General features: G+C 41.7%; 1 protein-coding gene across 2 annotated transcripts in view; it reads right to left on the bottom strand.

The window, feature by feature from the left end:
- Nucleotides 1-720: 720 nt before the first annotated feature.
- trit1 (tRNA isopentenyltransferase 1) overlaps nucleotides 721-20,555 on the bottom strand; it is a 52,384-nt gene continuing 32,549 nt past the window's right edge. For both annotated transcript variants that reach the window (XM_033975795.2, XM_055225144.1), the window contains 5 exons: nucleotides 18,170-18,282; nucleotides 18,017-18,094; nucleotides 3,772-3,881; nucleotides 2,529-2,646; nucleotides 721-1,185 (listed from right to left, as the gene is read on the bottom strand). In XM_033975795.2, the coding sequence (XP_033831686.1) occupies nucleotides 1,037-1,185; nucleotides 2,529-2,646; nucleotides 3,772-3,881; nucleotides 18,017-18,094; nucleotides 18,170-18,282 (568 nt within the window). In that variant the 3' untranslated portion in view covers nucleotides 721-1,036. The remainder of the gene's footprint in view (nucleotides 1,186-2,528; nucleotides 2,647-3,771; nucleotides 3,882-18,016; nucleotides 18,095-18,169; nucleotides 18,283-20,555) is intronic.

A 20,555-nucleotide genomic window follows, 5' to 3' on the forward strand; every position in this document is an offset into this window, starting at 1 on the left:
CTGCTCATGCACGTCTGTGGATCTGAAGGACTCCAAAAGCAGATTTCTTCATGTTTATGTCGGTGTCGGAATGGGAAGTCTTGATTTTTTACAGTTTTTATATATGTTTTGGGCTGTAAAACCCCTCACCACACACTTTATACACTTTTCTCACACAGGCGTTAACATTTTCTCATGTCTCTCTTGTTTAAATAATTAATAGTGACTCACGTGTATTTCACAGTTCCTCTGACTGTGACTCTTCGTCCTGGCGTCGCTCGGCTGTTGTGTCGATCGAACGTTTACCTAAATTTGTCTGAACACATTCTGTACTGGACAGGAGACACGGCACGGAGGAGACTGATGGACAATGGTCTACAGTCCAACAGCCAATCAGGACGCAGGACACAACGCACGCTCATATGCTGTAAAAAAAACATGTAAAATTGCACCAAAAAAATCGGCGAAACGAGAAACCGAGAAAGGTGAACTGTATATCGGCTTCCACGAGTGTGACGCTTATTTTGAGCAACGTAAAATGATAAAATATAACTTTATTTTAATATTTCAAGATTACAGTTATGTTACAATTTAGAACTACGATAAAAAAAGAACTAACACAAATAAAATACACTTCAATTAAATACTTATAATTTATTTTCCCAAACGGCGCGGAGCCACAGCGTAAGGACGAAAGAGCTGCGGATTGCCGAGCCCTGGACTAAAAAAAAAATACTGGTTTAAATTTTTCCAAAGCGACAGTCTTTCATTTTATCATGATTAATTTAAAATCGTCTTTGCAAGTCGAGCAGTCCAAGACGTGACACTGGGAACATGTAGAAAAATAACCATCTTCTCACTGTCCATCGTAAATAAACGTACAAAATTCCCAAACATTCCAAACAATGAATAGGTGACAAAATTCCAAAAATGAAAACATTCGTCCTTAAGAATACAAACGCAGTCCTTCCAAATGAAACGTTCCTTGGGCCTGGAGTAAAGCCCCCAGAGGACACGTGTGTTGCTAATTGCCCCAAACGCCGTCAAAACGCTGCTCTCAATGTGTTTCCTGGAGACGCTCACTGCAGGACGGAGCGAGAGGCGGGTCCTGAGAGGCATCCGGGCTCTGTGATTGGTTGCCGCTCTCCTCAGTCTTCCTCTTCTTCTTCTTCACGTGGTAGTAGTGTTTTTTGGACTTGAGGTGCGCTGCAAAAGAAAAACATTTAGGTGTGAGCGTGGGCGAGAGTTTAGGGAGGGATTTATCCACAACGGTCAGGAGCTTCAACTGGACATCTGGAGAATCACTTCAGAAGTAAAGTGAAGCACGCTAGTCTTTGATCATGTACACGCCCGACTAGCACTATGATTTATTTCCATGGTAATAATGAAAAAAAAAAAAAAAAAGGACACAGGAAAACCTTCATTGTCCCTAGGCCGCGCTGGAGACATTCCTGTTACAATAAAGAATCTAATCAAACTGGAACATTTTTGGTTATTTTTTTGGCTACGTGATAAGATTTGAGCCAGTAGGCGGCGATGGTATAGAACGACCGTAAGGAACGACAGTAGGGAACGACAGTAGGGAACGACAGTAGGGAACGACAGTAGGGAACGACAGTAGGGGACGATAGTACGGAACGATAGTACGGAACGATAGTACGGAACGATAGTAGGGGGCAACAGTAGACAATGATAGTAAGGAGCGACAGTAGGGAACGAAAGTAGGGAATGACAATAGGGGGCGACAGTAGAGAGCAAAAGTAGGGAACGACAGTAGGGAACGACAGTAGGGAGAGACAGTAGGAAACGACAGTAGGGAACGACAGTAGGGAACGACAGTAGGAAACGACAGTAGGGAGAGACCGTAGGGAGAGACCGTAGGGAGAGACCGTAGGGAGAGACAGTAGAGAACGACAATAGGGGGCAACAGTAGGGAACAAAAGTAGGGAACGACGGTAAGAAACGACAGTAGGGAAAGATAGTAGGGAGAGACAGTAGGGAACAAAAGTAGGGAACAAAAGTAGGGAACGACAATAGGGGGCGACAGTAGGGAACAAAAGTAGGGAACAAAAGTAGGGAACGACAGTAGGGAATGACAGTAGGGAGAGACAGTAGCTCAGCTGGTAGAGTAGGATTCGAACTGCCAACCTTCAGATCAGTAGACAAACACTCTTAACATAAAACATCGTGGGTTGCGTGGTCAGATCCACTGACCCACAGGTTGGCGGTGCAATTCCAGCTCCCACAAATGAATACTGCTGTTGTGTTCTTGGGCAAGACACTTAACCCAAATAGTCAGAATAGTTTTAGTGGTTTAAATGTGCTTTTCAGTTTTGTGTTGGTGGCATAGATTAGTTTTAATATTATAGTTTATTATCTATATTTACTTCAGCAAAATATCTCACTAGTTGCAGCACAAGAGACACTGCGACTTCTAATCTGTCGCCACGCAGCTGTGGATTTATTTAAAAAAATGAAACTATGGGGAGCAGTGATGACCTTTGACCCCATCAGCTCGTAAAATACAAGTCCCAGTGTGTCTGTCTCACCCGTCCACTCCAGATCTCCAATAATGACTTTGTCGCAGAGATCACAGGTGTGTCGGCTGCGCTTGTTCCTCGACTCTGCGCCCTCCAGTCTCAGAGGTGAAACAGCGGGCTCCTCCCCCTGCGTGTTGAAACATTAGCATTAGCAAGGACACCTCCAGCTCATTGTTGACATTTCTTTGTGGTTAGCTCTGTCGTCATCCAGCGGTTACGTAGTTTGTCCTTCTCATCGGTTTCCTTGGTCAACTCGTCTCACAGAAGCGGTATGCTAGCTCTTCTCACGCTATCTCGGCCATCTTGTCTCCATACTGTCCTTCTTAGCTCCTATTTAAAACTCCTTTAGTGGAAGCGTAGTCAGGTTTGAATGGAAAATACTAACGTCCAGGTGTTGAGTATAGTTAAGTCAAAGGGACCCAGACATCCAGAGTCTCCGGTATCTCTTTACAACTCCAAAACTCATTATTTCCCTAACAGTCTACATCTCCAAAGCTCAAAACGCTCTGTTCCACCTTGTGATGTCATGAAGCTTTAGTTTTCAAGTTAACAGCTGATTTTTTACCTTTAGTTCAGTAGTAGATCGGCAATTCCAGAGCTGAAATTATCCAAATGATTCTAGTGAAGGTGCATGGAGGTTAAAAACACAGCGGAGCACTTCCTGTATCACCACATGATGACATCACAAGGTGGAACAGAGTGTTTTCAGTTTGAGAAGAAGAAGAACTCAGTCTAAATATGCAGGATTTGTGTGTTAAACATGTGTGAAAGAAACAAAACATAACTAGAGATAGGCCGGTATTTTTAGTGTATCTGTTATCGACTTTAAATCTCCAGCACAGGTCGATATTTTGCCTAAAAATTACACACAAAGCTTTAAATTAACACTTTAATACGAAGAGAAATGTGCAAAACGTGACTACACAGCTCTGTTAAATGTTTGTGCTTAAAAAAAAGGGCTTGGGAAGAGTGTGTTGTAAATTTAAATTACATAACTTAGGGAAAATAAATCAAAATCAAACCCATGTATTGGAACAAAAATATCAGCAGATCTTCTCAGCCATCGGTGAGTCTCAGAATTCTAAACAAACGGTATCGGTATCGGAAAGAAAAACCTATATCGTCCTATCTCTAAACACTCTAAACTCCCTGACGGTTATGATAAGTAGATGGTGAAACTACACAGAAACTCAATCCAAGCTGGAAAAGACTGAACAGGAAACAGGAGACAGGAGTGGCACTGGGCCCCCACCTTACAGAGCGAGGCCAGTATCTGCAGTGCAGGGGTCAGCACAGACTCCTCCCACCGCGACGCATCACTCACGTCCAAACTGTACACGGGTGGCACTCCATCACCTGGCCCTGTACACAAACACGAGCACAACACATGGAGGAAAACTTCCAGCAGACGTTCGGTTACATCAGCGTCTTTAGAAATTTAACTCGAGGATAAATATAGAGCCATAACGACCGTGGAGGAATATCAGCGTTACATTTTGCCAATCGAACTACTTCTTAGCAGCACACCTCTTTTCATTGATCTGGAGCTGTGCCATATTTCCTCTTGAAAATGAGACACTGCGTCTCCAGAGCTTTTGTTTCAGTAAGTTCCATTTCGAACGTCGCAAATAGAAGCGTTGACGTGCTAAAAAGAAAGTAGAATAGTAAGTTTAATGCTTCCCCTGGACGCAACATAATCAATTTATACGTTTACTATTCGACTTAGAGCAAAATTATAATCTCCTGTCATGATTTGTTTATTTTTTTATCAATTTCTTTTGCAAGTCTTATCATTTATTTGATTTTCTGAAAGCTAAGACGACACTCACGCCCTAACAACACTGCGTTTTTGTCTTGTTTGCCGTTTTTTTAAATCGCAAATAACGCAAAACCTGAACCAGATAATGGCAGCTGAATGTAACGTCAGTGCAGAACATTAGCCGAGGTCCCGCTGTAGCAGTGATTGGAGCGGTGGTGGAGCACAAAGTGGAAAATATAACAGAGCGGTGATGTGCTGGAGCCGCACCCCAAAGCCCTGTCAACCTGCTGACTCACACTGGCTCAATAATGTCTCTCTCTCTCTCTCTCTACTCTCCCTTTCTCTTCTCTCCCTCTCCTCCCTCTGGACATCATTCTTGCTCTGTCGTTCACCCCCACCCCTCCCCCTTCGCTCCAACCTCACCCCCGGTCGGGTTTTATTTTGCCCCGGTCAGCAGTCTGCCAGCCCCGGCCTCGGCTCTGCCCTCTCTGTCTGTATACGCTCGACCCGGGGACAATGCCACGCCTATAGAAAAACGAAATAAACCATAGAAGAAGAGTGCAAATCAAGATCCTGTCGTCAAAACACAACGTTAACCTTTAAAGTATGTTTTGCCAGTTCGGTTACGGCTTAATCATTCGACTGTGATGTGCGGAGCCGGCAAACAAGGGCCAGTTAAGGACTTTTAAACGTGGATATTTCATAAAGCGAAGGTGGGAACTGAAAGGGAAGACAGTTCTTTTCCCCATTTATTTAAAAATACCATAAATATTTTAATATCCTTTACTCAATACAGTCCAGGAAAAGTGAGTAGACAAGAGGCTGAAACAGTTATCGGTTGGATATGATGATGGGAAAATGTAAACGGTCACTTTTTTATACCGAGCTTTTCCATCTTCGAGGCTTTCAAAGCGCTTGACGTCAAAGAACCAGACTCCCATTTGCAGATGATGGTGGATTTCAACCGTCAACCTTCGGATCGGTGGGCGAACGCGCTACCATCTGAGCCGCCGTCGCCCGAAGATCGTCCACCGAGCGCTCTCACGTTCCTATACTACACAAAATTTACTCTTGTGAGGTTGTGTGAATGAAACAAAACACAACTCCAGGTCTGTTTGTGATGAGAAAACATTAGAACAGATCAGAAAATAGCGTAAAATGGAACCTAGACACGGAACGATACTGAAATTTAGTGTGACGATCATCATGGCCACAATTACATCACGATAATGATTAAAGTTATTATAAATATGAACAATTATAACTTTAACAGAGAATATTACAGATGAGCAGGGCCGTCAACTGAAATTCGGAGACCCGGGGCAATAAGCCTCACGTGGGCCCCCTGTAATACAAATTAATAGAAAGATGGTCCGATTCTGGGCCCCCTAAGACCCTGTGGCCCCGGACAACAGCCCCCATTGTCCCTTTTGTCAACTCCCCTGTGGAAAAGTCGTGTTTTTCTGCACATTCAGGTGATTTAACGGTGTTTATCTTCATCAAAATTCAACAAATATCCCAGGATTATTGATTATTGTCGACACTTTTTATCACAACCGTTGGCGTTACGTTGATAATCCGTGTGCTCGTGCTGACCTGCGTGTGACTCCCTCGCTAAAACGTTGCGTGTATGATCGTAAAGACCGGTGTTAATCAAAGAATCGGGTTACGCTGGTGCGGCTCTCGATTCTGTTTAACGCTCCACGGGGGAACACTTATTATGCGAGTCGGACAATACCGGGCAGGTGGTTGGTGCACCTCGAGCGGACGCACACGTCGTCTTTATAAAGGTGTTTTAATTCACTTTGCGAGCGATCCCTTTGTGCGCTTATCTTTCAGTTTTTGGCTCCTCCCACAGGCGGAGTAGAGAGCGCGACACTAAACCACCAGATGTTGAATGAAGACGTTTTCCTGTCGTGAAATCCAACTCTGTAAATCCACTCAAACGAATGTGGGCCGATGAGAAAAGAGCGGCTCCGGAGACAAAGCGGCGGGTGGGCGGCTCACACACACACGCGCGCCCGTAGAGGAGGCGGATACATTTCAGGCGCAAAGGGGAGATCGTTTTGCCACGAAGAAAAGCCCCACGTATCGGCCGACAGCTGCCGAGCCCCGAGTGTGTGCGGTGAAACTGAGTCCACCTGTTGTCGAGTTCTGCGTGTGCCGTGTGTTTGGTGTGTGAGAGGGTTAGTGTGTGTGTCTGTGTGTGTGAGAGGGTTAGTGTGTGTGTCTGTGTGTGTGAGAGGGTTAGTGTGTGTGTCTGTGTGTGTGAGAGGGTTAGTGTGTGGGTGTGTGTGTGTGTGGGGGGGGGGGGGGGGGTGGGGGTGTGTCTGTGTGTGTGTGTGAGGGTTAGCATCGGGGTGGGGGGGGGTGTATGTGTGTGTGTGTGAGAGAGGGTTAGCATCTGTGTGTGTTTGTGTGCGTCCGTCCCAGCTGTGTGTATTCGTGTATATGTGTGTGTTTGTGTGTATTTGTGTATATGTGTGTGTGTGCGTCCGTCCCAGCTGTGTGTATTTGTGTATATGTGTGTGTATTTGTGTATATGTGTGTGTTTGTGTACATTTGTGTATATGTGTGTCTTTGTGTGCGTCCGTCCCAGCTGTGTGTATTCGTGTATATGTGTGTGTTTGTGTGTGTTTGTGTGCGTCCGTCCCAGCTGTGTGTATTCGTGTATATGTGTGTGTTTGTGTGCGTCCGTCCCACCTGTGTGTATTTGTGTATATGTGTGTGTTTGTGTGCGTCCGTCCCAGCTGTGTGTCTTTGTGTATATGTGTGTGTTTGTGTGCGTCGGTCCCAGCTGTGTGTCTGTGTGTATATGTGTATATATGTGTGTTTGTGTGTGTTGGGGTGTGTTTGTGTGTCTGTTTGTGTGTGTATTTGTGTATATGTGTGTATTTGTGTATATGTGTGTGTTTGTGTGTGTTTGTGTGCGTCCGTCCCAGCTGTGTGTATTTGTGTATATGTGTGTGTCTGTGTATATTTGTGTATATATGTGTGTTTGTGTGTGTTTGTGTGTGTGTTTGTGTGTGTGTTTGTGTGTCTTTGGCTGTCGTCCACCTCTCGGCCGCAGCAGCTGCCTCCATTGAAGTCTGTCCTGTTAAATCTCTGGGCCCTCGGTCACTTTTTGTGTGTGGCCTCGTATAGTGTGTGTGTGTGTGCTCATATTGTGTGTGTGTGTGTGCTCGTATGGGGTGTGTGTGTGTGTGTGCTCGTATTGTGTGTGTGTGTGTGTGTGCTCGTATTGTGTGTGCTCTCCTAATTGTTTGATTGAGTAATTGGTTTCATGATAAATGTTTTGCTTGTATTACACTGGGTTATTTACAGGTCCGCTGAGTAAACTAATGGAATTAACTGAAATAAATCCAGACAAAAGAGGCTCAAATAAGAGCAGTTTTAAAGGACGGGACGAACACGGTAAAAAAAACAAAACAAAAACTACTGAACTTAAGGTTAGACACTACAGACGTAACTCATTCTTTTAAATTTATTTGTTTTTTGGTCTCTGAAACATGTTTTAATATTTCATTTAGTCCACCTGCCTCCATAGAGATATATGAGACACTGAAGGTTCAAAGGTCATTCTCTCCAAATACATTTCCTCCACATAAACATAAAAATCAGCTCTTAAAGTAGCACCGACACACACCAAACTTTACAACGTCGTATTTAACAAGATTTAGATGAAACGTACAGAAGGATTTTTTTATTTCTAATTCTAAGTCTGATTTATTCAAGTTTTAACCAAAAAATTGAGGCAAAATTTGATTTTTTTTTGGGACAAATTTTCAGTTACTCAAAAACTAAATAAGATCCAAAATCATCTCCGTTTTTTTTTTTTTAAGTGTCTAATACGACAAAAAAAGAAGAAGCAAGACATTTAAACCTGGCTCTGTTCATGTTTCTGTTTTGAATCTCCCAAAAATGGTCCGTTTTGGCTGTTTTTACACATAAAACGCCTTATTTTTATGCGACTGAACAGCAGGAGAGATTCCAAATGGTTTTCTTGAAATTAAAGATTTTTTCCTATTCAGACGCTGCAAGAAAAGGAAAAATAAAACCTATGAGACTGACTGTACTCATCAAAATGTGTCTGAATATAAACGAAAACTACATTTTAATGATGAATATCTGAAGCACTTTGTTATGTTTATGCTTAAAATAAATAGGACAGAACTCAAACTTAGTAAAAGTAGAAGTACTGTACTTCAGTAAACAATTTAGGTATTTGTACTTAAGTAAACGTGGATACTTTTTACTTTCTACTCCACTACATTTTTGAACATGGCCGAAAAGTAAAAGTATGTTTCATTATAGTTTGAGACCTGCTGAAAAGTCTGAGAGTTTATTTTTATCACGTTTGTAATTTGAAAAAACAAAAATAAACAAAAACAGAAAAAAAATATGACTTCCATCGTTTCTGTTGAACAAAATTCAGCTCAAATCTTTATCAAAATCACTACATCTGACGCTTTATAAGACTCAAAAACTACGCAAATTACCCTTTTTTACGCTTTAATCGCATTTTTAAACAGGTAATTTAATACTTTTACTTATTTTTTTTTCATATGGCACTTTTACTCGAGTACTTTTTGCTCCATTGTCTGTACTTTTACTTAACAAAATGCAGTACTTCCACCTCTGGATTCTAGTACACATAACTGCCACCACATCATCACTTAAGACGCTCATCTGCAAGAAAACTGTCTCTACTCCTTAAACTGAAATGTTCCTGACTGAAAACAAAGCCATGGGCAGTCGCGTCTCCATGGCGACGGCAGCAGACACAGTGTTTTGACGCTCTCTCGACAGGAGGAGCTCACTTTGGCTTTAACTTTTTGTGTTATTTTCCTGCGTCGGTTTCAAAGCTGTGACTCCAGGGTCGAGGGTGGACGTCGCCGCTCTCCCACCTGTCGGCTCGGCGGGATTGGGTTTCTTCGCTCTCCATCCGGCCCCCCCCCCGCCCACGAGCTGCTGTCTACGATCACGTCTGCCTAAACAACAGCAACGTCTCATTACTTAACACTAACGTAATTACTTAACACGGCCCCGCTCAAATACACCTGTGTGTCCTGGTTACAAGAGGAGGAAACGATGACGATTATTTAAAGACGACGGCAGAGTTAGGGCTGTTTATTTAAGGAGAGGCTCAAATACAGTTAGAATAAACCAAAATATACTTATACCACAAATTAAGTTGTGTCAGGAAGGGCATCTGGCTTTAAACCTATGGCAAATCATGTTAAGGATAAAATCTGCCCCATTAAAATGTATCCATGTGTGTGTAAGCAAGAAAAGTGAAGGTGCTAGCGATAAAGAAGCTAGCGGTAAAAGCGTTGGAGGCAAAGGTGCTAGCGATACAGGTGCTAGCGATACAGGTGCTAGCGATACAGGTGCTAGCGATACAGGTGCTAGCGATACAGGTGCTAGCGATACAGGTGCTAGCGATACAGGTGCTAGCGATAAAGGTCCGTCGTAAGGTCGTAAGGTACTAGCCGTAAGGTCCTTGCCGTAAGGTCCTTGCCGTAAGGTGCTAGCCGTGAGGTCCTAGCCGTAAGGTCCTAGCCGTAAGATGCTAGCCGTAAGGTACTAGCCGTAAGGTCCTTGCCGTAAGGTGCTAGCCGTAAGGTGCTAGCCGTAAGGTGCTAGCCGTAAGGTGCTAGCCGTAAGATGCTAGCCGTAAGGTGCTAGCCGTAAGGTCCTAGCCGTAAGGTGCTAGCCGTAAGGTCCTAGCCGTAAGGTGCTAGCCGTAAGGTGCTAGCCGTAAGGTGCTAGCCGTAAGGTGCTAGCCGTAAAATGCTAGCCGTAAGGTACTAGCCGTAAGGTCCTTGCCGTAAGGTGCTAGCCGTAAGGTGCTAGCCGTAAGGTGCTAGCCGTAAGGTGCTAGCCGTAAGGTCCTAGCCGTAAGGTGCTAGCCGTAAGGTGCTAGCCGTAAGATGCTAGCCGTAAGGTACTAGCCGTAAGGTCCTAGCCGTAAGGTGCTAGCCGTAAGGTGCTAGCCGTAAGGTGCTAGCCGTAAGATGCTAGCCGTAAGGTGCTAGCCGTAAGGTCCTAGCCGTAAGGTCCTAGCCGTAAGGTCCTAGCGATAACCAGGCCCATCAACAGAAATTCCAGGGCCCGGGGCAAGAAGCCTCACATGGGGCCCCCCTCTAATATAAATTAATAGGATGATGGTCCAATTCTGGGCCTCTAAAACCCTGGGGCCCGGGCCCCGCCCACATCGACTCTCCTGCTGATACCAAATAATGTGTCTTTTGCTGACAAGTTTCGATGCCTGGAGCGTCCTGGGACAGAGCGCCACAGAAAGGAATTAGGCCGCGTCACTCACTATAAATGAACAAATGATGAAACCTACAGTTTTCTTTATATCAATAGTATTTTATGGAATTCATGAACATTATTAATTTATTTGATCATCCTAATTATTTCACATTATCACATTATGAATCAGATGTTAGGTCCAGATCGTTACTTTCATAGTTACTCTTACTTGAGTAGTGGTTTCCTTAAATACTTTTAACGCTTACTTCTTAATTTTTTCCACCACTGCTTACTACTTCAACTGAAATCATTTTGAAGTAACAGTAACTTTTACTTCAGAAGCATTCTTGACTACTCTCCCCACCTCTTTTTATCTCTGTAATTAACTGGACTCTGCATCTGAAAACTAAACAAGCTCCTTCCTTCAGATATAAAGCAGCGTCCAGCATCTGACCAGAAGAGGCTTGGATGAGATTTTATATTTTTCTTTTGCGATGGATCAGACCTGAACGACAGAGATTAGCCACATCTTCTGTATCAGCATAAATAAACTTTGCCGCTAACACACACAGGTCTGTCACGATAACGACTTTTGAATATACAGAGAAACATCGAGATAATATTGAAACTATTTCATGCCACTGACGTAAGGCAAAATAATCCCATGAAACCAATTTTTAAAGAGTTTCATAAAAAAACGCGAGCTGCAAAATTAGATCCACTTTAAGGAGAATCACACAGCAGTTTTTAGAGACCTGGACTCCATTTTTGAATTATTTTGAGGGACTGCAAACACCTCTCGATGAAGGGAACACTCATATTATCTGTACTTTTTTTTTTTTTTTTTTGTATAGTATATTTTTTTGTATTTTGATTTATTCCTATAATTGATAGTATTATTGTTTATTTTTTACTTATTTATTTATTTTTATTTATTTAATTTATTTTCTGTTTTATTATTTTATTTATTTATTCATTCATTTTTTATTTGTATTTATTTATTCATTTTTTTCATTTATTTATTTATTCATTTATTTATTTTCTATGCAAAGATATAAAAAATATGTCTGTGTAACTGCGTAACTCCTGATACACTGACATTTTAAGACAGTCATACATTTAAATTTACCTTGTCCGGGGCCACATAAAATGACATGGCGGGCCGCATTTGGCCCCCAGGCCTTGAGTTTGACACATAGTATAAGTTGTACCAGCCAAAAAAATGCATAATAATAACAACAACAAAAAAACATATTTCAAATATAAATCATATCTGAATATAAGTCGTATCCCTGGCCAAACTATGAAAAAAAAGTGTGACTTATACTCCGGAAAATACAGCACAGTTTTTGCAAATATACAAGAAAAAAAAACAATAAAGAGCCATAGATGTTATGTAATCTACTCTCCTCAGCCTCAAATAAAAATGGCAAAAATCTCCTCACTATTGCAAAGAAATTATACACACTAGAACTACTGACCCTCAAAATATACGGTTCCAGCTTCCACCACTTTGCCGTACTAAATTACCCCCTCGGTAGTTTCCATTTGCATCAGAGCAGACACTTGTATAAAGGAGAACGTTTCGTCTTTATGGCCGGTTAAATCTATTGAAAGTCAGACAGCAGACACACTCACGCAGACATGAAAGGACAGACAAACTGATTGATTTAATTTGAGCTATCTGACCCATGACCTCTAAATCCATTCAGCCACGACTCCAGTAGCAAGGAAAACAGCGCGTATTCCGGTCACACGGATTCCCAAATAATTAGCGAAACACTGCAGAACATAATGGGAAAGTCGTCTAATGGCTGATGCTCGCTGCTCAATTAAAAAAACATTATGAGACCTTTAATTATATTTTAAGGGTAGAAGTATTTAAGATTGAACGTGCCATCTTTTTTGTAATTCATGTTGTGTTATGATTTTTGGAATTCCATTAGCATAGCACCACATTAGCATAGTTGAATTTGAATATTGCAAACATATTTAAATATGTCGTTTAAAGGTTTTATGTTATGCAAAATTAACTGTTATGAGCTTAAAACCATGTTATAATGCTGTTACCTCCTCAAAAACAGACCTGGAGTTACACTTTATTATTAGTCCGTCTACATCTCTAAATCTTGAAACACTCCGTTCCACCTTGTGATGTCATTAAGTGGTAGTTTTCAAGTTAACAGCTCATTTTACCTTTAGTTCTGTAGTAGACTGGCAATTCCAGGGGCTGAAATGATCCAAATGATTCTAGAAATGAAGGTGCGTGGAGTTTAAAAACACAGCGGAGCACTTCCTGTATCACCACATGATGACATCACAAGGTGGAACAGAGTGTTTTCAGTTTGGCAGTTTGTGTTAAACATGTGTGATTGAAACAAAACACAACTCCAGATCGGTCTGTGATGAGGAAACACTATTACAGTTCGTCACCTTTCGCGGCCTCGCTGTTCCATGGATTTTTTTTTAAAGTCCAATTTTACTTTTTTTTCCCAGTATACGAGTGTGTATTGTGTTCTGCGTCCTGATTGGCTGTTGGACTCTAGAAGGTTTGAACTTTGAGAGAGTTTAAACGAGAGAGAAATGTGAGAAAATGTTAATGCCGGCGTGAGAAAAGTGTATAAAGTGTGTGGTGAGGGGTTTTACAGACAAAAACATAGAGAATAATTAAAAAATAAAGCTGATACTTCACTGATTTCGACTATTGCGGGTTATTTTTAGAACGTAACACCGCGATAAACGAGGGACCAGTGTATAACATAGATCAGAAAATGGCGTAAGACGATCCCTTTAAGTAACATTCGTATCCATACACTTTTTTGTATCAATTGTGTGGATCAGATTTGTGAAAAATGTGACTTTTTTTCCAGAAATATTTCAGATTTTTTTTGTATCTGATGTTCATTTTGTTCATTTTATTCCCTTTAAACACTCATCCTCTCCCTGTTTCCACGTCTCCACCCGTACGTTTACATTACAGCCCCATAATCAGGTCGCTTTCTGCCCCCGCGCCAACCTAATTCACTGTCCCGAGCTGACAGCGCCGTTTCTAATTTATGCCTCGCCTGTGACCCGCCGGTCTGTATACGCTCGGGTCACCGGCGCAGCCCCTGTTGACCCCGTTCACCCGGGTTTGTGTGGTCGGGGGCATTTTCCCGGCGGCTCTGTAATGCTTCAAGAGATTAGCCCGCTCAGCTGAGGCCTCCTGGAATGCCTGTGTGCGCTCGGCTCAGACGCAAGAAGGAAAAATTAGGTCAACAGTCACAGAAAGAGACGGGAGAACAGGCACCTAAGGACAATAAGGTGAGCGCTACGCAACCGCTACAAACGCGCGGCCGAACTTTAACCCCGACTGAACCCAAACGTTAAGCCATTCACGTAATTAATGAGGTCACAGCTGTAGAGAAACTGTGTCATAGAGCGATGCAAATCAAATATATGATTATTCATAACAGACGGAGATAAACTGAACTCCGCTGAGCACAGAAACTAAACAAACGCATAGATGAACTGTAAAGAAGCTGTGTGTGCTGCCCAGAGGTGGAAGAAATACCGTATTTTCTGAGTATAAGTCAAAAAAATGCATAATAATGAAGGAAAAAAACGAGGTTGCCAGGTTGTCAGTGTCACATATAAGTCGTATCTGAGTATAAGTCGCACCCCCGGACAAACTATGAAAAGAAAAAGAAAAAAAAGTGTTGTGTTACTCAAGTAAAAGTGCACATACCCGAGCAAAAAAAATACTCACATAAAAGTAAAAGTATCACCTGAAAAAATCGAATTAAGTAAAAGTATTAAAGTACAGTTTAAAAATGTACTTTAAGAGTGAAAAGTAAAAGTATTTCACGCATTTTGAGCCTTATAAAGCTTCAAATGTGGTGATTTTGATCAAGATTTCAGCTGAATTTTTTAAAACAGAAACAACTGAATTAAAGTTGGGTTTTTTTTTTGTTTTTTTTACCAGTTTTTTTGTTTGTTTTTTTTGTAGTTTTTTTTGTTTGTTTTTTTTTTACTTTATTTTCAATGAACATTTTAAAATAAACCCTCAGCCTTTTCAGCAAATCTCAGACAATAATAAAAAATACTTTAACTTTTCAGTCAAAAATGTAGTGGAGTAGAAAGTACAGATACTGCTCTCAAATGTAGTCAAGTAAAAGTAAAAAGTACCCACTGTAAAATGTACCTAAAAATTCTACTTAAGTCCAGTACTTTTTACCACTTTTACTTCATTACGCTCCACCACAGGTATTAACTGCAACTGTGTTTTACAAATAAAGAATCCCACGCATGTTTCACAAAAAATAACGACCTTGAAATACCAAACTTATCTCAAAAAACTTTATCTTATGCTAAAAATTCAAAACACGCTCAGCCAAATAACTTGAATTAGACGGGCATTATGACTCCACTGCAGATAAAAATGATATGATAGAAAATATCTTCCAGAGACATGAAACTTTACATTTCATCCTCCAAAAACCCGAGCACTGTTGTTTTATCGTCTGGTGCATTGGGTCTGAAATGGGCATAGAGCACAGCACGTCCTGGGACCGTCCCCGTGGCCACAGAGCAGGACGATTTGAACTAGTTTAACACATTTGTGGAGCCTACGAGAGCAAAATTTTTCCAGATTCTCTCACGCAGTTAAGTAGCAATAACAGTCTGTACTGGTTAGAATCAAAGTGGACCTGGAAACGCACAGGGGCCTCGTATTACACATTATGAATGGCTGATATTTGCACTTTTTTTGATTGTTCGACGTCCAAACTAAAGGAAATACATGTACAATTTAATGTGAAACAGGTTCAAACAACAATACAGTTTGAATACATGTCGGAGCATTGAAGATTTGAGCATGAAGAAGAGAGAGTTCTTATGAAACAGGTGCCTTAGCCAGCGTAAAATAAAATAAAAAAATCTATCTAAACAGCCAGTTAGATCATTGTAATCTCATACGATGTCATTTAAGTTCAGTAAAACGATCAAAATCTGTCATATCTGTTTCCAAATATTGCATCTCTTTGTTCATGGCTGATACGAATAACGTTTTTATTGAATCCAGAGCAGCAGTCGACAGATACATGTGGGGAAAATGTTGGTGCAAGTCATAAACAGAAACATACAGGAAGTAAAAAAGCGCAAACTACACAAAATTTAAAAGGGCCTATATTACGCAAAACTGATTCTTGTGAGCTTAAGTCGTGTTATAATGCTGTTACCGCCTCAAAAACATTCCTGGAGTTGTGTTTTGTTTCATTCACACACTCTTTATCATTAGTTTGTAACATCTCCAAACCTCAAAACGCTCTGTTCCACCTTGTGATGTCATAAAGTGGTAGTTTTCAACTTAACAGCTCCTTTTTTTTTTGTTTTTCCGGGTTTTTTTTTTTGTTTTTCCTTGTCAAGAAGGAGGATTTAAGGACAGGGGGATGTTCTGAGACGCTTCTCCATTTACTTGTTTGATTAATTTGCTTGTCTGTTTCTGTTTCATTGTTGATTTTCTAACTTTCTGTTTAGTTAAATCAATTCTCATGTTCAGCCCTAAGAGGCGACTGCTGCTGCTGCTGCTGTGATTTTGGGCTTTACAAAAAATAAATTGGATTGAAAAATAAATGGAATTGCCAATCACTAATAAACAAAAGGTAAAATTCAATTCCAAGGCTGAAAGGTGTATGAAGTTAAAACAAAAGAAAAAAAAAACAGCAGAGCACTTCCTGTATTACCACATGATGACATCACCAGGTGGAACAGAGCGTTTTCTGTTTGAGCGAAGCCTAAATCTGCAGGGTTTAAACATGTGAATGAAACAAAACACAACTCTAGGTGTGTTTGCGTTTATAACAGATCAGAAAACAGCATAATACGGGCCCTTTAAACCTGTTTTAACTACGTCACAAAAAGCAAACCAGACGACAGCCCCTGGTCTTTTAGCGTAGCATGTTCTGGATCAGTCCTTTTTCTACACGGTAAACACGCCTAGCGCAGATATGCACATGTGACGGTGGCCATATGGTGAGTCGTGGGCAGGCATCTCTCAGGAGGAGGCATTAGGTTTTGGGTCTGGTGGGACCTAAGCCAATTGGGCCTAAAGAGATTAGACGGCTGGGTTACTGCAGGGCAAGCTCCCGTGGGCAGACGTCTACATTTAAAGACCGCAAGACGTCTGGAGCGGCCTGAGAAAGTCCCCGTACCAGATCATGTCGTTTAAACGGCTCGGATTACGCCGTTTTCTGAAAGAGTTACTCAAACGCGCGTGAATGAAACAAAACACAATTCAATTATAACAGGCTTAAAGCTCACAAGAGTCCATTTTGCGTAATATGGGCTCTTTAAACTGTAAGATGTGAATATTGAGCTGGAATATTTGCCCGGGAAGCCGTTAGAGCCGTGCAATTAATCGAGATGGAGATTCAGACAGTTCTAATCGTCAATGATACGCTTGGGTCTTTTTAATCAAGAGGTCTACTGCACATTCCCCGTCATGAAAAGCGTGTGGGTTTGAGAGGAGTTCGGACGTTGGAGGACACCATTTTGTCACGTCTTTCTTATTTATGTTTGGGAAAAATGCTGCTTGAGTTGATGTGGAGTGGATGTATCTGGGCTCAGCTAATGGCGACTTGTATTTGTCGATCCTTGTCCGATTGTGTTTCTATTTATATGACCAAAATATGACCTGAAATGTTTTAATCTAACTTGTAAAACAGCCATTCAAAAGCATCTCCGGGGTGTAAACACATTGATAAAACAAATGTACGCAGCAGATATTTTACTACTATATATTTTTTTAAAACAAGCGCAATCTTTATAGACGGATATTTAGCCTGCGGTAAACATCCGAGCGCTGTTTCTAGTATAACTTTGACAAGATTTGAACATTAATAACAGACAAATCGGGTGCCTCGCTCCCGCTAGCGTTAGCAACAGGTTTGATTGACAGCGTTGCTAAGCTCCCGCTCCCTGCTAAACCAGCGGTGCGGGCGGGAAGGGGCGTTACCTTCAACAGCCTCACCCCAGATTGGCTCTTACGTTGCTATGACACTCAGTCGGAATTGCAAACACAGAACTCGGCTCCAAATTCGCCGCTATAACTGCTAGCCTCGATTAGCTTCATTTGACTGGAGCCGAACGCTGTGGGTGACGTCGACTTCTTTATACAGTCTATGTTTACAACCAATCTATTCATTTCGATTCCTTTGAGCAATTTATATGATGACCAACGCCTATTACCTCATCAAACTTCAAAATGGACTTGAGAAAACTGAACTGCTGGTTAGCGACTTCGTTATGCGACGATCTGCACAAAACAATCCTACAACTTCTGCTTTACAGGCTGTGTCAAAATGATTAGGAAGGAACCAGATTTAAACCGCTTCAAGTCTTCAGCGAGACGTTTCGTACTCGGGATAACTCGCACCACTCTCCTGGGTTTACTTGTGCTCAAACCGGATTCCCTTGAACACCCTATCTCGAGAATACTCACGTTTAAGGAAGCGGTTCCGCACCCATTTATTCTGTTTGCGAGCGTAGCGTCTCGTAGCGATCTTCAAAGCCTCTATACCTACACGAGAGCAGGCCATACGGTTATTACATTCCTCCATCAATATTAATCTTTGACTAATGCCGATTCGCTGACCTTTTTTGCGCAGAGCGTCTCTTTCCTGCTGGCTGCTGCTCTCTGGAGCGATCAGGTAGTCATGGAACTCCTTAAAGCCAATGGACTGGAAAATCCCATGTTGATAGTCCTGACTGAGAGCACAGCAGAGGAAAAAGAGGAGTTTTTTTTCTCTACTTTCCATCTTCACTTGGCCATTTCTTTCAATCATTTCGGCTCAATCTTAAGCTGTGACCAGATGAGGCCCTTTGGGGACAGTGGCAGAATGGCATTTTAAGACACGGGAGAGAAGCGAGGACGTTTATGGAGTTATATTGGCTATAGACACTCAGTTATTCTCTGTGTAAATGTGTTCTACTAGTTTTGATCTGCCACACTGCTCAGGATGTGTAACTACCCGAGATGGTAAAGGGAGAAGTTTTATTTGACCATGAACTTAGCATTTGTGTATAACCTATAGACAGAGTATGAACAGGAACATGGAAATATTAGACAGGAGGATAATGTTGCATAGATAGACTGTAGATATACTGTATTTTCTGGACTATACGTCGCTCCTGAGTATAAGTCGCAACAGCCGAAAAATGCATAATAATGAAGAAAAAACATATACAAGTCGCACTGGACTATAAGGGAGATTTACTTTACAAAATCCGAGACCAAGAACAGACATTTTATCGATAAAGGTAAGTTATAATATTAAAAATAAAATGTGGAACAACAGGCTGAATATCAGTACATCACGCTAACGCCACACATTTATATTTATTCAGCTCCATGAAGCACAGACAGAACTGAACACGTGTCTGGTTTTGTTAACGTAAGATATTAACAGTTAATCAGATAAATAAAGCAGAAAAAACAAGCGACACGTTTACTCTGGATCTCACTCCAAATCACTAAATCCACTGAATTCTTCATCCTCAGTGTCACTTCTGAACAACTCATACTGGTACAAGCGTAAAGTCCGCGTTCCAAATAGTAAGTGATCATGGGTGCGCTTCCATCTCCATCGACTCAATTCACTTTCTATTGAAAAACCATGTCCCCTCTCTCTGTATCTGCTGCTGTCAGACTCGTCATTTCGGTCTTAAATGTTCGTATTAACCCTCTACATGATCCTGGGGTTTTTATTTCACTATTGTGTCTGTAAATCAAGATATGAACATTAATAAAAGACAAATGAGGCGCCTTCTTTCCCCGAGGTCGCTCCTCCCGCTAGCGTTAGCAACAGGTTTGATTAACAGCGTTGCTAAGCCCCTGCTCCATGCTAAACCAGTGGTGCGGGCAGGAAAGAGTGTTACCGTCAACAGCCTCTCTTCAGATTGGCTCTTTGGTTGCTATGACACTCGCGGTCGGACCTCCAAATATGGCACCCGGCTCCAAATTAGCCGCTATAACTGCTAGCCTCGGCGAGCTTCATTTGACTAGAGCCGAACGCTGTGGTTGCGTAACACCTTTTCTTTTACACCGTTACAAAACAACATATTTTGAAGTAAACGCTCAGAATTGGCTTTAAATTCAGATCGTCTATGTTATAACTTTGATTTTTGAATAAGTTGAACAGATAATCGACTCTGGTTCCGTGAAAAGGATGTAAGATATTGACACACTGACCCATTAAAGTCCTAAATCCCAAAGAACGCTACAGTCACAGCTAAAACAAATGAGACCAAACAGAAGAGGCTGAAATGTGAGACGGGCCACGGAGAACAGGAAATGTTGAGTCAATGGAGGGCACTGAGTCTGAGTGTTTGACCTTGATGTCCCGCCACAGCAGCCGAGAGGAGACAGGATTCCACTGAGGAGGTGTGTGTGTGTGTGTGTGTGTGTGTGTGTGCGTGCTATCAAATTGCTCAAAGTGAAACAGTGGCCGAGGAAGAGGAGGACGGTGTGGAGGAGGCTGCGGTCCTCTGAGGCTAGCTAAGGTAATGGGAGGAGAATTGTCGACTTTATGAGGCGTTTTATTCACATACAGGATAGTAATTCAGAACCAGCATAATAAAATACAAAAAAGGTCTTTGTTTCTGTTCTTAAGGCGTTTGTGCGAGATTCAGAGCCTCACGTGGAAAAGCCAGTGGTCAGAATCAGCGAATCACAAAGGCTACAGTTAATTAGTAGCTAATGTTATGTCCTCTGCAGAGAAATAAAAATGTGTGTTAAATTTTGACTGCGACTAAAACTATGACTGCGACTGCGACGACTACTACTACTACTACTACTACTACTAACACTAACTACGACTACAACAACTTCACGACAGAGCAAATAACTGTTTCGTTCATTTGTGTTTTAAGCCAATTTTGAACAGGTGAGTTTTCAGGGCTTTTTTGAAGTGTGTGGATGTGAGTGTGTGGATGTGAGTGTGTACGAATGTGTGGATGTGAGTGTGTACGAATGTGGGTGT

Source organism: Periophthalmus magnuspinnatus, chromosome 11 (assembly GCF_009829125.3).
Source record: "Periophthalmus magnuspinnatus isolate fPerMag1 chromosome 11, fPerMag1.2.pri, whole genome shotgun sequence".
Taxonomy (NCBI): Eukaryota; Metazoa; Chordata; class Actinopteri; order Gobiiformes; family Gobiidae; genus Periophthalmus; species Periophthalmus magnuspinnatus.